Source organism: Protopterus annectens, chromosome 16.part0 (genome assembly GCF_019279795.1).
Source record: "Protopterus annectens isolate FY-2018-M chromosome 16.part0, PAN1.0, whole genome shotgun sequence".
Lineage (NCBI taxonomy): Eukaryota > Metazoa > Chordata > Ceratodontiformes > Protopteridae > Protopterus > Protopterus annectens.
The window spans coordinates 314,241,097-314,263,167 of NC_056750.1; the positions used below are offsets into that span (position 1 = coordinate 314,241,097).

Genomic DNA, 22,071 nt, shown 5'->3' on the forward strand with positions numbered 1-22,071 from the left:
TTTTAATCTGTATTTCTAAAGCACTTGAGGACTACATTCTCAGCCTCCCCTCCCCCCAAGATGGTGTAAAAAGCATTTAGTACTAAATAACCAGTAAAAAGTGATCAACATTGAAAAAACAACTAGTAACCAAATCACTATTCCAACATTCACAACATTGGTGGTTTGGTTAATAAGCATTTAGTACTAATATGTCATGTGCCATGGAACATGGCTCCCTACTGTCTCTTCAGCAGGAATTAATAGCAAATTATCTTTGCTTATTGTAACCATGACTACATACCACAAGCACTCACATGCACAAAATGACCAAACATGTAACTGCAAGCAGTGCTATGAATCTGCAGTATCTTGATGCCTTCTAAACCAGTATAAACTTGGATTTTTTAATATATTTTATAAGTTCATACTAGACTAGCTGCCCTTCTGCGTCATTTTAAGCCTAGATAAATTCCTTCCCAAGTGTGAGAATCAAACCCTGCACCTTGCGTCTGTAAAGTAAACCCTTTATACCAACCCCCAACCATTTATGTAGTAAAATGTAAACATATCCCTCTTCATGGTAGTTTACTCTGCAAGCGTTAGCACCAATGATATGCTGTGCAGTAGTATTAACAGTAATTTTAATAAGTATGTCCAGGACATCTGTCAAAAACTACTAACACAACGTTTAGAGTGCTTGACAGTTGTTGATATGATATGATTCTTATTTCATTCTCTTTATTTACATGACATGCAATCATTGCATTAATTTCACTCACTCATATTTCCTAGGGGAAGGTGTCTGCCTGTTCCTTTTATTTATTTTTTTAGTTATTTATTTGGTGGCGGAAAACGAGGCTAAGATAGTAATAGATCCAGTCTTTATTAGTCTTTATTAGACTAAAAACAGTGAGTTAAAACAATAAAAGGCAATGAAACAAGCAGTGAAACAAGTGCTTTCACTCGGTCTTTTAGTTTGTCTGCACCAGTTGACTGGTGAAGTGCCCACCTGCCCCAGTCCTTGCTTCTCAGATCCTTCACTTGGTTAACAAGACTCAGTCCTTACAATTTATAATTCTGGGAAGCATCCTCCTATGCATATCACTAAGTTTGCTAACTTAGGCAAAAGCCTGTGGAAGGTGTACACCTACCCCCAGATTGCATCCTGTCTTCTGCAGTCCTGGAAGACCTCTGTGTCTTTCCACCTGTGCCCCACTAGGCCATATTCTTATTTAAAAGGACCTGCATCCAGATAAGCATTTTTATGGTGTTTGATTATCCACTTTCTTTATTAACTACCCCTGACATACCACTATTATGTACCCAGTCACTAGATGGATGTGTAGGTTGAATAAGCTCACACCTACAGCTGTAAGTAAGCATTATCTGGACTATATCACAGTGGCTGTTTATCATCACTCCCCCAATGCTTTTTGTCTTCCTCTTAGCTCCTTTATAGACTGTATCTAGAGTGTTTAGTCCTTATTCTGCTTCCAGTCCAGTCAGGGAATTATTTTAGCCCACCGTATTTTTAATTATGGGAATCTGCTTTTCACAAATCTTATGTCATCAATCAGTTGTCCACAACAATTCAGTCATTGTTGATTAACTAAGGACATTGCCTTTAGGTGAATGATTTGCCCGTGCAGTCTTTACACCTTTTCTGACTTACAGATCCTCCTGCTGTGTGCATAACCCCTGACTGGTTGTCTGAATAAAATATTTCCCCTTCTGTTTAATAATTGTCCCACACACACACACACACACACACACACACACACACAGCTTCAGTGCTACCAAGTTGGCATTAATTCTAGAAATGTGATGTCCCTCTGTATATTACTAATAATGCTGACTAGAAGCAGGTAAACTATCCAGAGTAACGGTTGCATTCATTATTAGCATGAGGTCATTGTCCCCCAGATAACATTGCTGTCAGAAGGACATCCCATTGACTTCCTTCCAAACTGGAAGGTTCTCCCTTACTGAGCACAGAAGTGGTGTCGCTGATTGAATTAGCACCATGTGCTGCCACTATGAATCAGCACCCCACTACCTCAACTGTTCAAGTGAAGACTAAAAAAAGAAACAAAAGCACTTCACTGTAATAAGCCATAAGTGATCATCTTATTACAGTTAGATCTGCACACCACTCCCAAAAAAAAAAAAAAACGGACACTCCTTCTACTGGTACACCCACCAGGTAGCTAAATGCATGACATGCCCCCCCTCCAGCCTGAGCCAATCAAGTCCCATTTCTCTGCCCTGCCCCCAACCCTCCTTTAACATACTTTATTTTTTTAAACAGCATTTCTTCTTTTAATATTAAGCAAATTGTTTGCTACAGTTTATACCCTGCCTACACGGAGAGCTACAGCACTGAGGTTTTACTTAAAAAAAAAAAAAAAAGATTTCTTTTTTTTTTAATACTTTTAAACTGTCGCAAACTGTTTGCTACAATGTGGAAAGCAGTTGCTACAGTTTAGACCACACACGGAGCAATACAGCACTCAGGTTTGACTGTAAATAGAATACCAGCTCGTACTGCATTTAAGAGTAATCAGGATCAGCTGATAGTGTCCCCTAACACTTTGCACCCAGGGCTGTTACCCCTCTCACCCCACGGTAGCTATGACCTGACTGACCTTATGACCTGAAACCTATCATGCCTTTTGTGCTTCACCTTTAGCAGATTCACTACTGACCGAGGGAATGTCTGGCCCAAGAAGATTTGTATATGTGCAGAGTTCAGAAGCCCTAGGAGTGACATGCCTTTGCTGACCCAGGCTTTCATTTTCCTGTTAATGCTGTTTAGTTTTTCAGACAATGCTGTAAGACCATTGTGCTGCAGCCTAAAGATTTGTGGTCCTATATCTAACTTGAGCATAAGAAAGACTGACTGTCTTGTAGATCCTTGTACTTTTATCAGCTACGAGTGCTATTCCCCAGCCATGTACATACCTGCTTCAATGACTTATTGGTTCCCTTGCCCCCTCCCCCCCTCCAGCGATGAGAGGAAAGAGATCTAGGTACTGCACTGGCTCCATTACTGTACTAACACATTGGTGAGGGCATGTGACAGCAAAATGTGCAGAACTTCAATCAGAAAAATTGTGACAGTCACAAGATACAGCTTCACACATGTAAGGTTCTGTGCACATGTATGACATATTCACTATCAGCATTTTATGTGAAAAAAACAATTAGGAGAATTTGGATGAATGTGCTTTTTTATTACGACCTAGTCTTCTAACATTCCTACAAATTATAACGGTGATGCTAAGGGCAACGATGAGAGCTAAGAATGTGTTCTATGGAAGTATAGACTAAAACAAAGAAAACAGAAGACATGAATGACCCAGATTAGTTGTATTGTACAGCTGTGTTGAGTGAGTGATTCGGTATGCCATTTAATGGTATTGTAGGCTGTGAGAAGGAAACCTGCTTTTCCTGCAAATTTCTACTGCCACTGTGCTCCTTGCAGGTAGTTTTGAGAGAAAGATTTGCACTGTAGCAAAAATATCAAATATGTTCTTTATAGCATGTATTGTACTAATAAAACCATAAGAATAACACTGGTTCTGTTTGTCAGATTGTTCCCCAGCCTTAGCATTATAACAGAACTCACACATCCATCGAACATGAGGTTTATGCAGTTCAGAGCAAAGGATTGCTACTCGTTAGCACTTTCAAGACTTGAAAAGGTAAGCTGTGACTTTTTTTTATTAAAAAGCCTCTGCCTGCAAGAGAGCAGCATTAGCAAATCAAAAGAGGCCAAACTTTTGAAGTTTTCTAAAGATGCAGATATGGGCTGGGATTGGTGAGCATCCATACAAGAAATGGTTTCAGTGGAGGAACGCATAGCAAGTAGGTTAAACAGCATCGCTCAGCAAAGTCAAGTGCTACATGTTTATAATTGCAAACTGGTTGTTCCATGCAGTATAGTGAAAACACTACAGCATAGTTTAGCTGCTCCAAATCAAAGAATAGCACAGAAAGTACAGCAGTAACAAGTTAGTGTGGCAACTGGTAAAGAAATGTTTTAAATGTTATATTCATCTTATAATTAAGTAAACCTGCTAATAAAAAGTTCTTCTTTTCAGGACTGAATCAAGCACATTGAGTAAGCGACTTGCTCCAGGTCATAGTGTTTGTAAGTAAAAATGGAAAGACTCACACCTAGGAGTGGAGGACATACCTCTTAAATGGCTTACAGCCAACTGAATATGGGCTGCCAGACAGGGAAAGATGTACAAACACAGAGCAGTAGTGCCAGAAACAGGATAAGAAGTTTTTATATCACAGCAGATAAAGCACTCTGTAGACAATGAAATTAGCTTTGAGAGATCCAGTTTAATAATCATTTAATTTTATGTTTTTATGCTACTCCATAGCTTAGGTATAAAAACTGGTACAGATACTGAGCCTTCTAGATGAAAACAGACAAGAACACATAATGTATAAGGTGCAGTATGAGTGTAAAAATGTGGGTGGTATTCATAGTCCTGAGATTCACATTTTCCTAGTGGTTATTTGCAGAGAGAGCAGCTAATCCTATATAAAAATATACTGAATGCAGGCTATTTGTGATGGCTACGGCAGGTCGAAAGCTTTTGAGAGAAATCACCCACTTTTATAAAATCCTTAAAGGTGCTAAAGTAATGCTTTAAGCATGTAGGAATTAACATGTTAAAAGGTAAAGGCTAGGATGAATTCAGATATTTACGGATATTATGGATTAGTGCAGCAGTGAACAAGCCCAGTAGAACTAGTGATAGATATTTAAGGCAAGCAGCACAAAGTAAAGTTATTTATAATGAGTTTTAAAAAATATAAAGGGGGGTTTGTAGATTTTCTCTAGGGGTGTCCTTATGTGGATACCCTAATTGTTGATTGTTTCGTGGAAAGATGGGAAAGTAGAAGATAAGAAAGATAAAAAATAGGAGACATAACAAAGAGGGGCGCAAGAAAGGAAACCATTAAGAAAGGTATGCCTGAGGAGGTGGGAGGGAAGGGTTTTATATTATTAGTGAGGGATAGATGCCCATATTTTTTTAATTTGCAGGACCCCAAATGGTTCCACGGCCTGATGGTTGTACAGTGAAAGACAATGATGTTGAGGGGATGAAGGCTTGCTTTGGCTTCATGGTCAGAGTTTTCCAGAGCAGTGAGTCTTGTACCCACTGTAGAAGATGCCACATGGGATGATGTTGCCTGTCCAGTGCTCACTCCATCACATCCTCTGCCTGAAGCTCATGAGGTTCATGGCTTACCAGGATGCACTGTATCAGGGTGCCTACACATCAAGAGCCACAGCCCTGACTCTGTAAGGGTGTCCTTGGGTAGGCAGGGGGCAAGCATTCCCTGATCTGGGAAGAATGTGGTTGGGCTACTCCTGTGATCATTGGATCTGGGAGAATGATGGAAAAAAGAAATGCAAAGTAATGTCTAATTAAAATAGGAAACAGACTGTGGAATGATGGTATAGAGAGAGAGAGAGACAAAATGGAGACAACAGAATTTTGTGGTACTTGAGTGTATCCTTTGTTAACAGTGCTTATGTGATGTCCCTACTCTGGGCCAGTAATCAAGGAGCCTGAATCCTCACCATTGGCACTGGAGAGGGAAGTTCACTTGGAACAAAAATGGATACACCCAGTATTTCAAGATGCAGCCCTCTGTATCAAGCATAATTTCCCTTAAGAGCAAACAGGAAATACACTCAGTCTGGGGTCTGAGTTTCTCTATCTGTCTCCCACCAGATCCCCAATAAGACTCCCCCACTGGCATAGCTATAGTGTTGAGATCTCAGCCGAGTGTCCAATCCAAGTCCTCCAGCACCCTTTCTGTGAAGCCAGTGTTTCATGTCCCAGGTCCAAGTAGCTGACACACACACACACACACACACACACACACACACACACACACTTTGAGATTTGATTTTCACACACGCACGCACACACACACACACACACACACACACACACACACACACCTGGGAAAGGCTGACACAGCTTTATTAGCTATACCCCCTTTTGCCCAGACTTATAAGGTAGTTACACTGCCATAGACACCCTAAAGTTAGCTACTACAAGGATCTTACAAGGGTACCCAATTATACTAAGTGAAATTAATATTAATACAAATGGTAATGTTGACTAAACAGCCAGACTTTCAGGAGTGGCTACAATGTCACCAATAGCTATAAGTACTCTCAAAGGTTAAAATATTCTCTAAAGTACCAGCCACAATAAACAGTTTAAATATATTTAATAACAGATATCTATTTGCAATAAACATCAGAGTTACAATCACAGGAAGTATTAAAAATAACACAGGTGGACAGGTTCACACAGTTGCAGAAAACAATACTTAGCTAATCTCACTATATTTTCCTGATTGATCTAAGGAATTATTATTCCCTGTTTACTTACTAGAGCAAGGCAAGATGAAGTAGGTGAGAGATCCTTCTTTGTGAGGTTACAAAACAGAGTGCTCTGAGACTTCAGTTTAACCTAGTATTAAACATTATTTTTAGTGATGGATTACAGAATGACATCACATGCATCTGGTCATCTGACATCTGGTTCCCATGCAACCCTTATTTCTAGAAACTGACAGGGTTTAACACCTATATGTCAATAATACACATACACAGAGCCTTGCTAAGATCTGCAGTAGCTCCTGGAAGTCATAACATAATTTCAAACCTCTACCATCCAGAGTAGCAATAAGTTTACCCCAATGGCAATGCAGGAAGCCTCCTAGTACAGACTTTTTGTCTCTGGCTACATCGAGAACTGTAAGATACAATCTTTATGGCTTAAATTAAGTAATTAAATGTCTTGCTATTTTTCAAAGTCTGGTGGATTGAGATTAACCTCTTCTCTTACAGCAACCTCTGTGACAATATATATATTTAAACAGTTACAGTAATGCATGTATATTTCTTTTTCTGTCCAGCAGGGCACACTTTTGGTGCATTTTTAATACAAGTAGCTTTACAAATACATTTTTCAACACAAGCATCTGTACAAATCAGTTTGATATTCAAATAACATATAATTCTTCATTAAATTCCAGCTAGCTGTGCTGGCATATGCTACACATGCACCGCTCTACTTCTTCGGGCATAACTGGCAATACCTCATACCATCACAGCTTAATTTACATATAATAAGAAGGTGTAAGACATGAAATGTTGGTACATTTTTATATGTGGAAAATGTTCTGACAAATGTTTCTTATTAGCATCTAATAAGCAGGTTTAAGGTAAGAAATGGTAATGCATTTAACAATAAAAAAAATCTACATTAAGCTACAGAAATGGATTGTGCCTAAACTGTTCAATGGTAGCACATTATTTCTATACATAGATTTCATTACTACCTACTTCCAAATACTTACTTAAAAATGAATTCTTCCAATCATATTCAACTGAATATTTAATCATGCAAAGATATGTTTGATGTTTGCATACTCACAAGGAACCTCAGTAAGCATCTCTAATCATCTCTGAGTTTGGTGACTATTATAATTTTTTCCCTATCAGCTACAGAAAGTAGAGCAAAGGGGGGGGGGTCATTGTTTGCCTGTCATATATGTCTATCCATATCTGTTTACTATGTTTACATGTATTAATCAACTCAGTATGCTTTTGTAGACTATAGGCAAATTCCTCAGAAGTAGGAAATACTTCTGTTTAGTCTGTGACGTTTTCCCTTAATATTAAAATTTTGTTCCAAACTTTATTTAGTGCAAGTATGTGCAGAAGTATGTAATGACTTCCTCCTTTTTGTAACATTTTTTTCTGGCTCCAGATTGTCGCTATAGCTGATGGTACCATTTTACAATCTTAGTAGTGTTTTAAGAAAATAATGTAGCTGTTTGCTTTGCAATATGCTTTGCATTGTTTACCATTTTTTCCTGAATGTTAAGTAAAGTGGCTTGAGGGAAGACACAGTGCAAATTATGAAACCAAAACTTTGAACACTACAGATACACCCACTACTGTGCTGGTCATTCACTTGCTAATTTACCCCCTCCCACACACTGCCTATGGCAGCATGGTGGCTAACTCTGGTCAGCCATCTTGCACACACATCAGCTATACTGGAAATGACCATCTTACAAAATTATTACATTAATTTTTTTGTGGCCTACACAGGGCCATGTATTTTAGAAACATCCTGGCTGTATTATAAAATTCATAGGTTCATAGGTTGGTACTAGGCTATCAGCCCTAGGGCCTATACAAGCCTAGCCATAACAATTCCCTGGCTATTTCTTCCCACACTATTTACTTCCCTGGACCCCTGTCTAGCAGGGCGACTGATGTGATCCCTGGGGAGAATTTCCTTTCTCCCATCCAATTGTCAAGGTTCCTTTTGAAGAGGGCCAAAGAGGCACTCTGCTTGACATGTATGGGCAATCTATTCCAGAGTCTGGGGAGTCTCTGGGTCAGGAACCTATCCCTCCAGCATGTTTTGTTTATTGTGATGACAAGGTTTAGATCCCTGAAGTGTGTGGCTCTGAGGGATTGGGATTTCTTTAAGTGTAGTATGTCAAACAGCTCTGGGTTTGACATGGCCTTGTATGTTAAGCAGAGATTGCCTCTGAGTAGACGATATGCGACAGAGTATAGCTGGAGTTTTTTAAGGCGTTCAGCATAGGGTATCTGCTTTGGGGCCTGTGATTCTTTTAGTGAGGTATTTCTGCAGCCTTTCCACTTGTTGCAGATGTCTTGAGAGGTACATACCAAATGGGGCGTTGTATTCTATAATGGGTCTAATGAAGGATGTGATAAGGTGTGCCACATAGAAGGATTTCCTGACTGTTGTGGTGATGTGGTTATCGAAGGTGAGACCACTGTCCACCTGTGTCCCTAAGTCTCTTATCACACTTTCAGTGTTTGTGTACTGCCACCTATATGGTAATTCACGGATACATTTTTTTTCCCAAAGGGGATAACTATACATTTCTTGGCATTGAGCTTGAGCCCATGGCTCTGGCACCAAGCATCTGTTTCTGTAAGGCCCTTTTGTAGAGTATCCACATCATTTGGGAATTCAATAATGGCTCCCAGTTTGCAGTCATCTGCGAACTTTGTTAGCCAGAGTCTGTTAGTGTTGGCCTGTACTTCAGAGAAGTAGATGCCAAACAAGAGCGGTCCCAGGACTGAACCCTGAGATACTCCACTTGTCACTTCTCTGGAGCTGGATTTGGAGTCAGCTACTTTTACAGTGTGGGTTCTATTAGTAAGCCAGTTAGCAACCCATTGGGTGACATAGGGATTAATGCCCAGCTTAGTAAGTTTATCTATGATTCCAGAGTGGGGGATGGTGTCAAAGGCCTTGGCAAGGTCTAGATAGGCTGTGTGGACCACCATAACTTGGCCATGGCTCTGGAGACTGATTCAAAGAAGTCAGTCAGGTTCAGGAGACAAGATTGGCCCTTCACGAACCCAAACTGGGTGGAGTCCAGTGTTTGAAGGTTGCCAATGTCTTTGTTTATAAGTTCCATGATAATACGCTCCATGGCCTTGCAGATAAGGCTTGTCAGACTGATGGGACGGTAGTTTCTGGGATCCAAGGTGGATCTCCCCTTGTGGAGTGGGATAACTGTAGCTGTGCGCCACTCAGTGGGCACGAAACCTGAGGTGAGGCTATGATTAAACATGACACTTAGGTGAGGTGCCAGTTCATATTGTAGTTCATGTAGTACACAGCCCGGGATGTCATCTGGTCCCATGGATGCTGTATTCTTAGCTTTGGAGAGTGCATTTTTTACCTGTGTAGCCATTATTACCGGAATTTGGCAATCTTCCAGTATTGAGATGGGCCATTTAGGGGGTGAGAGGGGGTGAAGTTGGCACTGAATTGATCTGCCAGGATATTGGCAATATCCTTGGGATCAGTATATTTAATGCCATTCTGTTTTAGCTCAGAGCAGATCTGAGCATTGCCATTTAGATTCTTGACATAGTTATAGAATGCCTTGTGGTTGTCTTTGGAATCTTTGGCAATTTTATTTTCGTAACTAGCTTTGGAGGATTTTATGAGGGATCTCAGTTTCTTACTGAGGCTGGTAAGGGAGGATGTTCTTCATACCACATTGCTGCAGTCCTAACACTTGGGTAGTCCGCTGTCCCAGTCGGCCCGAATACCAAAGTATATGGCTGACGTCGGTCAAGGCGCATTAGTCTGACGTCAGGACGTCAGGGTACAAATGCGCATGACCGACGTCATATCCTCAGTCTTTTTTGCCGCATGGTCCGATGCAGAAGCAGTTTTGCAAGTGCAGGTTGGCGTTCTGAGATTTTCCGAAGTCGGAGTTTCAGACCGAATCCAAGTTGGCTAAGTACCCCGTTGGGGATTATTTTGGTTTTTTCTTGCCTCAGTATTTTACCGGATGTCAGAAAAAGTGAATAACTGTATTTCTTGTGGGAAACAGATACCTCATAGGGATTACCATACCTTGTGTATACCTTGCTTAGGGCCTGAGCACGACGTTGTTGGCTGTCGCTCTTGTGCTAGATTTAACAAACGCACTATAAAGAGAAGATTAGATTGTGCCAGGTTAGTTTTGGGAAGCGGTGTAATTATAAAATGCCGCCGGATGCTCCGGCCCGCTTCGTCAAAAAAGCGCAAGGACAAAACAGCAAAGCCTAGGCTGGAAGAACCGTCCGTCCCGGACGTCGGTTCTTTAGAGGGCTCAGTGGAGCCAGGGGTTCAGCCAGAAATTTCTTTGGAATCCCAGGGAGAGACTTTATTACTGCAAGATGTGACCTCTCAGGAGGTAGGCCAGGCGGAAGGGGCTTCTCAGGTAGCTGTTCTTCCTTCCCTTCCTAAGGTGGTTAGGCCCTCCCCTGCTGTTTCCAAGGCTTCTCCCAGGGGCAGGCCAGGTTTTGTTTCAGGAGTTACCCCTAGTTCTTCAGGGTCTGTACCTAAGAAGCATATGCTTAAGATGGCAGAAGATTTGATTACAATGATTAGAGGTTCTATGCCCCCTCCTGATAAGAGGCCTAGGGTGGAACCTGAACTTGGGAGTTTTGAGCAGTGTTCGGATGCTTCTGAGTCTTCGGCTGAAGACTTGCAGGAGTATTCCCCTTACTCTGATTCTGATGTAGATGATTCTACTCCTTCTGCTTCTCCTCCTGAGGATTTTTCATTTTCAGAGACTCTTCATTCCATGAGGGAGCATTTTAAATGGGAAGGTCAGGATTTCTCTGATTCCAGGAAAAGGCTTAGGGAATTTTGTTTCTACCCCAGCATAGGCCTTTAGCTATACCTCCTGTTCTAGATGTGGTAGAGGATGTTTTGCAGAGGCTTCTCTGAACCCTGACTCTTTGCCTCCTGCTCCAGTTAAACCGGATAGATATTATAGGGTGCCTGAAGCTCATAAGTATCTTTTTAAGAGTCCTAGGGCAGACCCAGAAACTGTTTCACAGGGGCCTAAAGGTGTTAAGGCTTCTGTTGTTAAAAATCCTGTTCCTCCAGATAAAGAGGCTAGGGCTTTGGATAGATGGGGAAAGAAAGTGTATACTTCTTCCACTTTGGCCATGCGAGCTTTGAATTGCCAGTTTCACATGTTGAAATACCAAAATTATCTCCTTTCACAATTAAAGTCTAAGGTAGATGCTTTGGCGGAAGGTATTGAGTGTAAAGAGTTGCAGGATTTAGTTCATGTTTCTGAACAGGTGGGTAAGCATTCTTTGCAATGTGATTTTGATGCTGTGCAGGCCTCTTCGAGGGTGGCTGCCACTGGTTCGGTTCTTCGCAGGCACGCCTGGTTGAGGGATCAGAATTTAGCTGAGCATGTGAAAACAAGGATTTTAGATGCTCCTTTACAATCTGATGTGTTGTTTGGTTCACCTGTGGAAGCAGTTCTAAAGAAAATGGAAGACAAGGCTAAGTCTATGCAGACTGTTAAAGATTTTTTGCAGGTTCAGCCTCCAAGTTTAGTAGAAATTGGCCTACCAAGGGGTGGACATATCCTGCTTATGATTCCCAGTCTAGGGGTAGGTCTAGACGTGGTAGAGGCAGAGCTCAAGGTTCTTTTAGGCCTAGAACAGGAGTTCACCTGCTCAGTCTTCTGGTGAGGGCAGGGGTCAGTCCTTTCGTAAACAGACTCAATGACCTGCCTTTTCAGCTGCCAGAATCTTCTCGTCTGGCAGCACCTTTGGGAGGAAGGTTGGCACTTTTCAAAGAAAACTGGAGTTTAATTACCCAAGACAGATGGGTATTGGATATCATTCACCACGGTTACAGGTTTTATTTCCATACCTTGCCTCCTTTCAAAGGCATGCCAGACATTCCTCCTCAACAAAGGAAAGAGGCTCACAAGCAAATTTCTCTGTTGCTCCAAATAGGGGCCATTCAGCCGGTTCCTGTGCCAGAAAGGGGCCTAGGATTTTATTCTCGCCTGTTCCTAGTACCAAAAAGGGGAACACGTGGAGACCAATTTTGGATCTGTCTATCCTCAACACTTATCTGGACATTCCCAAGTTCAAAATGTTGACGTTACAACAGCTTTTACCTCTGCTGGGCAAAGATCACTGGATGGTAACTTTGGATCTCAAGGAAGCTTACCTTCATGTTCCTATCAGACTAATTTGCAGGAAGTATCTGCGTTTTCGAGCTGGGAATTCTCATTATCAGTTCTCTGCATTGCCCTTTGGCTTATCTACTGCGCCCAGAGTATTCACAAAGGTTCTGGCTCCAGTGATAGCTTTCTTCAGGCTAAAAGGAATACAAATCTATCCTTATTTGGACGATTGCCTGATTCTGGCTCAAGGAAGGACGTGCTTCTTCAGCATTTGGAATATGTGATAGCAGTGCTAAGATGCCTAGGGTATTCTGTGAACGAAATAAAGTCCAGTCTAGTACCCTCTCAAGACATGTGCTTTCTGGGTGTGAGACTGAATACAGCAACCCAGATGGCCTTTTAACCCCGGACAAACAAAAGAATCTTTCTCTTTACTTCCATCAACTATCTCATCAGTCCGGGCTGACTGCAAGGACAGTCCTTCAAGCCTTAGGGTTCATGGCATCTTGTATTCTGGTACTTCCCAATGCCAAACTGCATATGAGGAAGCTACAATGGTATCTCAAAAATGTATGGACACAGCACTGCCAGGATTTGGACACTGTCATTCAAATAATACCTTGCATTCAAAAGGAATTTTTGTGGTGGGCTCAGGAATGTCACCTAAACAAGGGACTCTCTGTGACCCGGCCAGAGGCGAGTCAGATTCTAACGACAGATGCCTCAGACACAGCTTGGGAGCTCATCTGAATGGAAAGTGGATACAAGACAAGTGGCCTGCCAGACTGCAGCATCTACATATCAACATGAAGGAGATGTTAGCAGTCCAGTTTGCATTACTGGCTTTCAAGGATTTACTTCTTCCAGGGCAGGTGTTGATTCTAACAGACAACACAACTGTCATGTGGTACATCAACAAACAAGGGGGAACACATTCTTATCCTCTATGCAGGCAAGCAATGATTTTGTGGGAGACGGCGTTAAGCTTGCAGCTGAATCTTCAAGCAAGGTTTCTGCCAGGAGCACAGAACTCCTTAGCAGATGTGTTAAGCAGGCAAATCATGGATCCCCACGAGTGGAAACTGGATCTTCATGTATGTCAGACATTGACAGTGTCATGGGGAACTCCAGACATAGATCTGTTTGCTTCTCCACTAAACCACCAGCTGCCAAAGTTTTGCACGAAAAGGTTTCATCACACAGCCTGGAAAGTGGATGCTCTTTCTTTCAGTTGGAAAAATCTTCATGTGTATGCCTTTCCACCTCTGCCTCTCCTCCCAAAGGTACTTCTAAAGGTCAGACAAGACAAGCCACGGATGATTTTAATTGCTCCAGATTGGCCTCGGCAGCACTGGTACCCATTGCTGAGGAGTCTGGTAAGGAAGCCTCCATGGCCCTTACCTTTGATTCCACACCTATTGTCTCAGAAGGACGGGCATCTGCTCAATGTCAAGCTTCACTCTCTTCATCTAACAGCTTGGCATATTCTGTTTTGAACCATAGCAGGTCTCAGCTTCCTCAACAAGTTTTGAATGTGATTATGGAAGCCAGAAGACCTAGTACAAGGAAAGTGTACGCAGGAAAATGGAAGAGATTTTTATTTTGGTGTGCAGCAAAGGATTTGGATGTTTCTGAGCCAAATTTGAGTGTGGCTCTTCAATATCTTACTGAGTTATTGGACAACGGTTTGTCTTTCTCTTCCATTAAGATTCATGCTGCAGCAATTTCAGCTCACTATGATTGTAACCCACCATTGTTTTCTCATCCTTTGTTCAAGCAATTTCTTAGAGGGGCAAAGAATATAAGACCCCCAATGAGAGCTCCTACTCCTGCTTGGGACCTCAATTTTGTGTTGGAGAAACTCACTCTACAACCTTTTGAGCCTGCAGCTACTGCTGAATTGAAATATTTGTCATGGAAGACTGCTTTTTTGTTAGCCATTACATCTGCAAGAAGGGTGTCTGAATTGCAGGCCCTTATGGCGGTTGAGCCTTTCCTGATTTTTCATAAGGATAGGGTATCTTTACGTACTAATCCTTCCTTTATGCCTAAAGTGGTTTCTAGTGTGGCTTTAAACCAAACTATTCATTTGCCTACCTTTTATGCAGATCCCCAAAATAAGGGGAAAAGATTTTGCACACTTTAGATGTACACAGGCAGTTGCGTTATTATTTAAGCAGGACTAAGGATTTTAGGCAGTCTCAGCAGTTGTTTGTTTCTTTTGCTTTGAGTTCTCAGGGCAAGCCTGTGTCAAAACAAACTATTTCTAAGTGGATTGGGTTTTGCATTGCATTTTGTTATTCCCATCATGGCAAGGAGATTCCAGCTGGGATTAGGCCTCATTCCACTAGGGCTACTGCCACTTCAACAGCATTTCTAAGGGGTGGCAACTAAGGATATTTTGGAGGCAGCTACTTGGAGTTCAGTGCATACTTTCTCTAAGCATTACCACCTTCCTCTCTACTCTAAATCTAGGGCTGGTTTTGCCACGGCTATTTTGCAGGGCATGTTGTCAGCTCCTGCTTCCTTATGATTTGCCAGCCTCCCTTACCTCTGCTTTGGGATTCTACCCAAGTGTTAGGACTGCAGCAATGTGGTATGAAGAACATAGTACAGTTTTGTACCTACCATAAATGTAGATGTTCGAAGATCCACATTGCTGCAGTCCAATTTACCCTCCCTCCTTCCCCTCTGTGTTAGGGGTGGTTGTGTGGGTGAGGTTATACTCTTGTAAATTTGTATATATTGTATATATATTTGGTGCAGGAGTGTGTGGTGTTTTTGGTTTTAGCCTTATCTTTTTAGGGTCTTCTGACATCTGGGGCAAGAAAAGACTGAGGATATGACGTCGGTCATGCGCATTTGTACCCTGACGTCCTGACGTCAGACTAATGCGCCTTGACCGACGTCAGCCATATACTTTGGTATTCGGGCCGACTGGGACAGCGGACTACCCAAGTGTTAGGACTGCAGCAATGTGGATCTTCGAACATCTACATTTATGGTAGGTACAAAACTGTACTTTTTTGCATCTTGGGATTTTCCTCTTTTCTGCAACAGTTTCTTCCTTTTGTTGTAAAGTTTGTGTATGGCAGGGGACCACCAGATTGGCTTCTTTTTTTTGGATGAGAGCATCTTGGTTCTGTTTGGGATGGCACAATTCATGCATGAGTGGATGTGCTCATACAGTACTTTAGTGTAGGATTCAGCAGTTGAACTTTCAGTTCCCGTCTACATGGGTGTCATGAAGTTTGTCACTTCTGACTTGAGTAGCATGAAGTTGGCTTTGGAGAAGTTTTTTATGGAGGTTTCCTTACTGGGGGGTGGGGGTGGGATGTGGATGTTAAGGGTGATTAGCTTATAGTCAGACCTGACTAACGAGGGGATGACCATAGGTGTGGAGCATCGATTTCCCATGTTGGTAATGACCAGGCCTAGGATATTGGAGCCCCTGGTGGGACTATGGATTAGTTGATCCAGTGTGTTGGAATTTATGAATTTCAAGAACCGTTGGGCAAAGGTGTTGGTACATGAGTAGTTTTCCCAGTTAATGCAGGGTAGTTAAAATCACCCAGTATTAGGGTGTTTGGTTCTATCCTAATATTTTCTAGTATGTTTAGAAAGGTGTAGTGAGAATCTTGGGGTATGGTGGGGGATCTGTAGCAAGCTACAATTTGGATTGCAGTCTTACCTAGTGTTAGTTGCACCTGGAGAATTTCAGACGCATTGTGTTGGGCAATTAGCCTGGTGATGTGAATATCCTTGGTGAATATTGACACTCCTCCACCTTTAGTGTTTTGGTCCTGGTTTGGTGGCCGAAAAGTGTGGTAAGAGTTGTAGCCTGGTATTGCAGGGGTGCTCTCTGGAGCCTTGAACCAGGTCTCAGTTACTGCACAGATATTGATGTTCTCCATTTTTAGGAGTGCCTCGAGAGAGTGCATTTTGAGGTTTAGACTTCTAGCATTGAGTAGCATTACCTTCAGATTTTGCTTGCTTATACCTGTTATGGTGGTGGTTTTGTCCTTTTAACTTTGCCTAAAAAGGCACTATAGGGGTGGCAAGAGCCTTAGCCAGTAACCTGGATCCCAGGGGTGACAGGTGCAGACCATCTCTGGCAAAGCATTGTGGTCTGTCAATCATGTCGTCCCAGGCAGACAGACACCGGATCCCCTTTGAATGACACCAGAAGCTTAGCCAATTGTTGAAGTCAATCATTTTGTCCTTATATTGTGGCATCATTCTGGGCGAAGGCAGGATATTACTCAGGGCTAGGGTCATACCTGCCTGGGCCACATGATCCAAGAGCTCTTCCATGTCTCTTTTCATGTAGTCCAGGGAGGTACGTCTCAATTCATTCACTCCAACATGGACAATGACAGAGTCATATTTGTACTTGTTGTGGAGTGACTTGAGTGCATGCGTTATGTGGCAGATCCTGGCACCCGATAGGCAGCTGACTGTAATTTTCTCCTTATTCAACCTGGTGAGAGGGACATCAATGTGCCAGACTATAGAGTCACCTATGACTAAAGTGTTAGGTACATTGTCTTGCCTTAGGGGCTGTTGCTGGGTGGCACACTGGTGTTGTGAACTATGTGACACTTTGGTTGTGATTGGTGTTTGTTTGCGTTTCAGCTTCAGAGGTCCTTGTTGCTTGGGCAGGTTACAGTTAAGGGCCTCTGCATATGTGGATTTAGTGTTGCTATAGGTGGGTGTTGGTGGCGTGGGTTTAGAAGGGTTATGTGTTGTTTGAGGTGTAGTGTGGGTGTTAACCTTCTCCTCTTGACTGTCTAGCACAATCTTGGGTGGAGAGAGCTTTGCTTCCATTTTGGCTATGTAAGTGCATCTCTCACAGGTTGTAGTGTTGGGTGGTAGGAGGAGAGGGTTGTTTGTGTACATGAGGCAATTGCTGCATTGCCCCAGTATGCCCAGATTCACCAGGTGGACAGGAGAAATCACTGGAAGCTGACCCTTGGACATGCCTGGTTTGGTGCTTTTTTTTTTTTTTTTGTAAAGTACAGGAGCTGTTTTCCCTTACCTTAGCAAGGTACTTTGCAATTATAGGCTGTTTAGTGCCTACTATTAATTTCTCCTTATTAACAAGGAGAGTTGAGTGCTTGTATCAGTTTAAGGCTTCCTGGTGCTTTCCAGCAGGTATTAGAGAAAGTGCTAGTCACAGGGATGCTTAAAGGTAAGATGAAAAAAAATGCACACTGCAGTGTGCACTAGAGAGGTTAGATGTGAAAGTAGGTAACTTAAGTTTTACCTGTTTAAAAAGTTAAGGTTTAGTGGAGAGTTACTATTTTTAAAACAGCAAGATGGATTGAAAGGGGTGGTCACTTTTGTATTCTGGTACTATGAAATACAGTAGGATGGCCAATAAATTTAAATAGTTGAAGGGGAGGGATTTCAAAAATGATGATTTTGTGATTACTCACACAAGCCAGTGAAAGTAGAGAGGAAATGAGATATATGGTCAGATTAACATAAGAGGCAGGCAACTAGAAAGACAGTGATATTTAACAAGACAACTGTAACTGGGTGGAGGGCAGGAAAACAATTCTGCCTGACTCAAAAGAGAGAGAGAGCTGTGGTCTCTTTTGAAGTTTTAATATGTTGTTAAAGCAGAATGCAAGTAAAACACAAGGTAAAGAAAACAAACCACAGTATTCAAAATATAGAAAGGCAATAAAGTAATACAAAAATAAAAAAATAAAAGCAAACTAACCTTTCCTTCACAGCAAAGTGTAGCAGAGTCTGGATGAGCCTTTCTGGTTGTTGTTGTATCTTTCGGCTTTTCCCGGTTAGGGGTTGCCACACCGGAACTCCGGTCTGCTAATGATTGGCAGTAGATTTTTACGTACCGAGTTGCCAGCCCTGACGCACAACCTTCAACGAAGGTACGCCCATTCATGCATGTCTCCACACAGACGACGCTTTAGCTGAGAATCTAACAGGACAACGTCTTACTGTGAGGCGACAATGCTACCGCAGCACCACTACCGCAGTTGTTAGCCTTTCTGGTAACTAACAAATAACCCATAACTAACAAATACAGTAGTGTACTTAAGTTATGTATGAGCAAATGCATAAAGATATATTGATGTGTGTGTGTGTGTGTGTGTGTGTGTGTGTGTGTGTGTGTGTGTGTGTGTGTGTGTGTGTGTGTGTGTGTGTGTGTGTGTGTGTGTGTGCGTGTGTGTGCGTGTGTGTGCGTGTGTGTGTGTGTGTGTGTGTGTGTGTGTGTGTGTGTGTGTGTGTGTGTGTGTGTGTGTCTATGCATATGTATTATATATATATAGATATATAGATATAGAGTGGCAACTACAACTAGATGCTTTGTCTTTTCCGGGTCTTAATGACAACTGTAATATAGCCTCCATTCTAAAGTATAAGAGCTACTTAAGGTGAGGGGATCTATTACTAGGCTTACCACATTTTTAATTTCTACCTTTTACTGTGGTTAATATAGCCTAACTTGATCACAATCTCCTTAATAGATTGCCATGGGTCACTTGAAAGGTGGCGACTAGTTACCTTTGGTCTTATTAATAAATACACGAGTAAATAAACAATCCCCATGTTTATTTTTATTTTTATTTTTGTTTATTATTTTAGTTCACTACCATAACTTCAGTATTAGCTTAGAACTTATTTTCTACAGAATTTATGGTTTACTATATTTAATAACTAGTATACAAGGTTAAAATGGTGAAATTATAGCTCCAAGCCTGAGCAGTCTGTTTTAGCATGATGTGTTGCATTTCATACACTTCATTACAACACATCCTATTTTTACAGATTTTAATTATGATGTCTTATAATTTTGAGTTTACCACTTGCTTGCATTGGTATAAGCATTTTAAAGCGAAGCTTATTGTTTTTAATTGTGGCATTTGCCTTTAATTTAGTAACAGGTTGGATGAGTCACATGATTGTTACGAGATTTAAATTATGTGAGTTTCCAATTGCTGGTTTGCTGAAGAAGCTTCTGTGTTACAGAAGCGAAAACGTTGTTTTATTTTTGTCCAAATAAAGTACGTTACTTTCATTGAACTTGGCTCGCTGGAACACCTTTTTATTTTCTGCTTGGTTTTGTTTTGGGCGTTTTCAAAAGATATATATATATATATATATATATATATATATATATATATATATATATGTATGTGTGTGTGTAAGTATACATAAACTTGCATGTTTGAAAATATATGAAAGTATGCTTACAAATAGATTTATATGTATGATACCTTTTAGCTTACAAATACATACATCTTTGCATTCACACATAAATTTGTATTTCTACATATCTGCAGTTATGTATAATATATTTTCAGACTATTATTATACTTGCTCTTTAAACCTGTATAATTTGAGAGGAAAAAGTAAATGTTAAAATACTTACTGTAGAACTCTAGCCTTCTTGCTCTAACCTGGAAAATCCACTCAGCCAGCACCTCCAAAGGTTATCTTACTTGTGCTGATACTGAGGCCCAGAATGGATGATCCCTGTCAGGGATAACAGGTGGTCACACAACTCCTGCCAGATGCTGACTGCCTTCCACCTAGTGCTGGCCACCAATTTTCACTTTCTGCAGGTATGAGTCCAGTAAGAGGTAGAGCATGATTTTTAGTCACTTTGTTGGGCCAAACTGGAGCTGCACCTTGTACTTTCACAGGTGCTGCCATCTTTAAAAGTGTCAGAACCAAAGTAAGGAAAGTAACTGCATGGCTGTCCACAAATACCCACAAACACCTTAAGGCTATCTATGTCTGCATAACCAGATACACTCACATTACTGTAATTCATAGAGATTAGCACAGCTGACCTTAACCTGCTTACAAAATATATAAATCAGCATGAATTCCTGTCAGTAACTGTAAAGCCACTAAATTAATTTGTGATTGGTTACCTTCAGCAGCGACTGCTGTGAGAAAATCCAAACTTTTAAAATAAGCTAAAAAAAAACAACTTTACACATAAAATATGCAAGCTATGGAAATTTGACTTAATAGATAATTAGTTCCATGGAATTTTTTTTTTTTTTACAAAATGAAGCCAGTGTTAATTCAATTGTTGTATAACAGGAAAGGTAATGACAGGAATTGGGAATTTCATGTGTCATTTATTAAAGCTGAGCATCCATGGTAGTGTTATTTATACAGTGATTGTGTGACTAGAGATATGTCAACTTTTCATAGTGTGTAGGATGTCATAGGAAATGGTAAAAGCTTGCATTTTTTTTTCATTTGTAAATGATAATGTATGGGTTAGTAGTATAAAAGGTGAAGAGGACATTGCTCAGTTTTCATTTATGCTTCATTTTACTGACATGATGAAATCATTACTTATGCTGTACTCAGACAATTTGGTAATGATGACAGGATTTTCCTTTAATCATTCATTTTAAGATTTCTTTCATTATGGTACTGCAGACATGGTTTAAAAAAGGGATTGAGGTTCTCTGGTTCAATCCTCGGCTGGGGTGCCTTCTGTGCAGAGTCTGCATGTCCTCCCTGTGGTCACATGGGTTTCCTCCGAATGCTCCGGTTTCCTCCCACATCCCAAAAGGCATGCTGTAGGTGGATTGGACACACTAAATTGGCCCTAGTCATGAGTGCGTGTGTGCCTTCTGTGGAAGGTTGGGCACCGGGATGGCAACTCGACACCGTAAAACTCCACTGCCAATCATGAGTGGACAGGTGATTCGCTGTGGCGACCCCTAACTGGGAAAAGCTGAAAGAAGAAGAAGAAAAGAAGAAGAAGAATTCAGGTATTGTTTCATGTCCTTTGCTGTATTGGTGATGAGTGTGTTTCATTTGCTAAGTCAGCTTTATTTTGTGTTACTCATATATGTTGTTTCAGGTTAATATATCATGTAGCCACAGGGATCAAGACAGAGAAAAGACAATTTCAGTCCTCAGAAGAACCATGTTCTCATGGGAGATGTTGGAACATTTTGCAATCACCTTTTTTTTTGGAAAGGGGGGGGCAAAATAAGCTGAGAGAGAGAATGGTGTGGAACTAAGTTGTTATGGATACAAATGCTGTTGGAGGAAGAAGTGCACATTAATATAGTGCATAAAAAATAATATGGCAGGATGCGCCAGACCAAAGGCAAGATAGAGCATAATGTCCCACAGCAGTACTGGTGTAGACTTCCTACACTTATCTTTTAATATGGGGAGATGAATGCAACACTGATGAGTATGGCATGGGCGTAATCAGAGATTGTGTGGATACTAGCAATAACCCATCTCAGCAGCATCCGCAGACATGTTCAGGAGGTTAGGTCATGCACCATGACTTTTTCACATTAAGGTGATGACTGCAAAGGTTAAGTAATTATATGTAACACACGACATTTACTATCAGCAAGTGAACCCTCCATTTCTGCCACCCATGAAAGTGAAGTGAGTGTGTATGTTAAGTGTCCTCCATACCTCATTGCAGAGTTTCCATTAGTATGCTCCATTGTCTGAGTATTAACACAACAAATTAATTCTTCACAGGGTCAGCAGTAGAAAATAGCCATTCCTTTT

General features: G+C 41.3%; 1 protein-coding gene across 1 annotated transcript in view; it reads left to right on the top strand.

The window, feature by feature from the left end:
* LOC122790589 (potassium channel subfamily T member 1) overlaps positions 1-22,071 on the top strand; it is a 1,237,971-nt gene that overhangs the window by 926,872 nt on the left and 289,028 nt on the right. Inside the window, exon 23 of the mRNA XM_044058115.1 lies at positions 3,575-3,686. Coding sequence (XP_043914050.1) covers positions 3,575-3,686 — 112 coding nt within the window. The remainder of the gene's footprint in view (positions 1-3,574; positions 3,687-22,071) is intronic.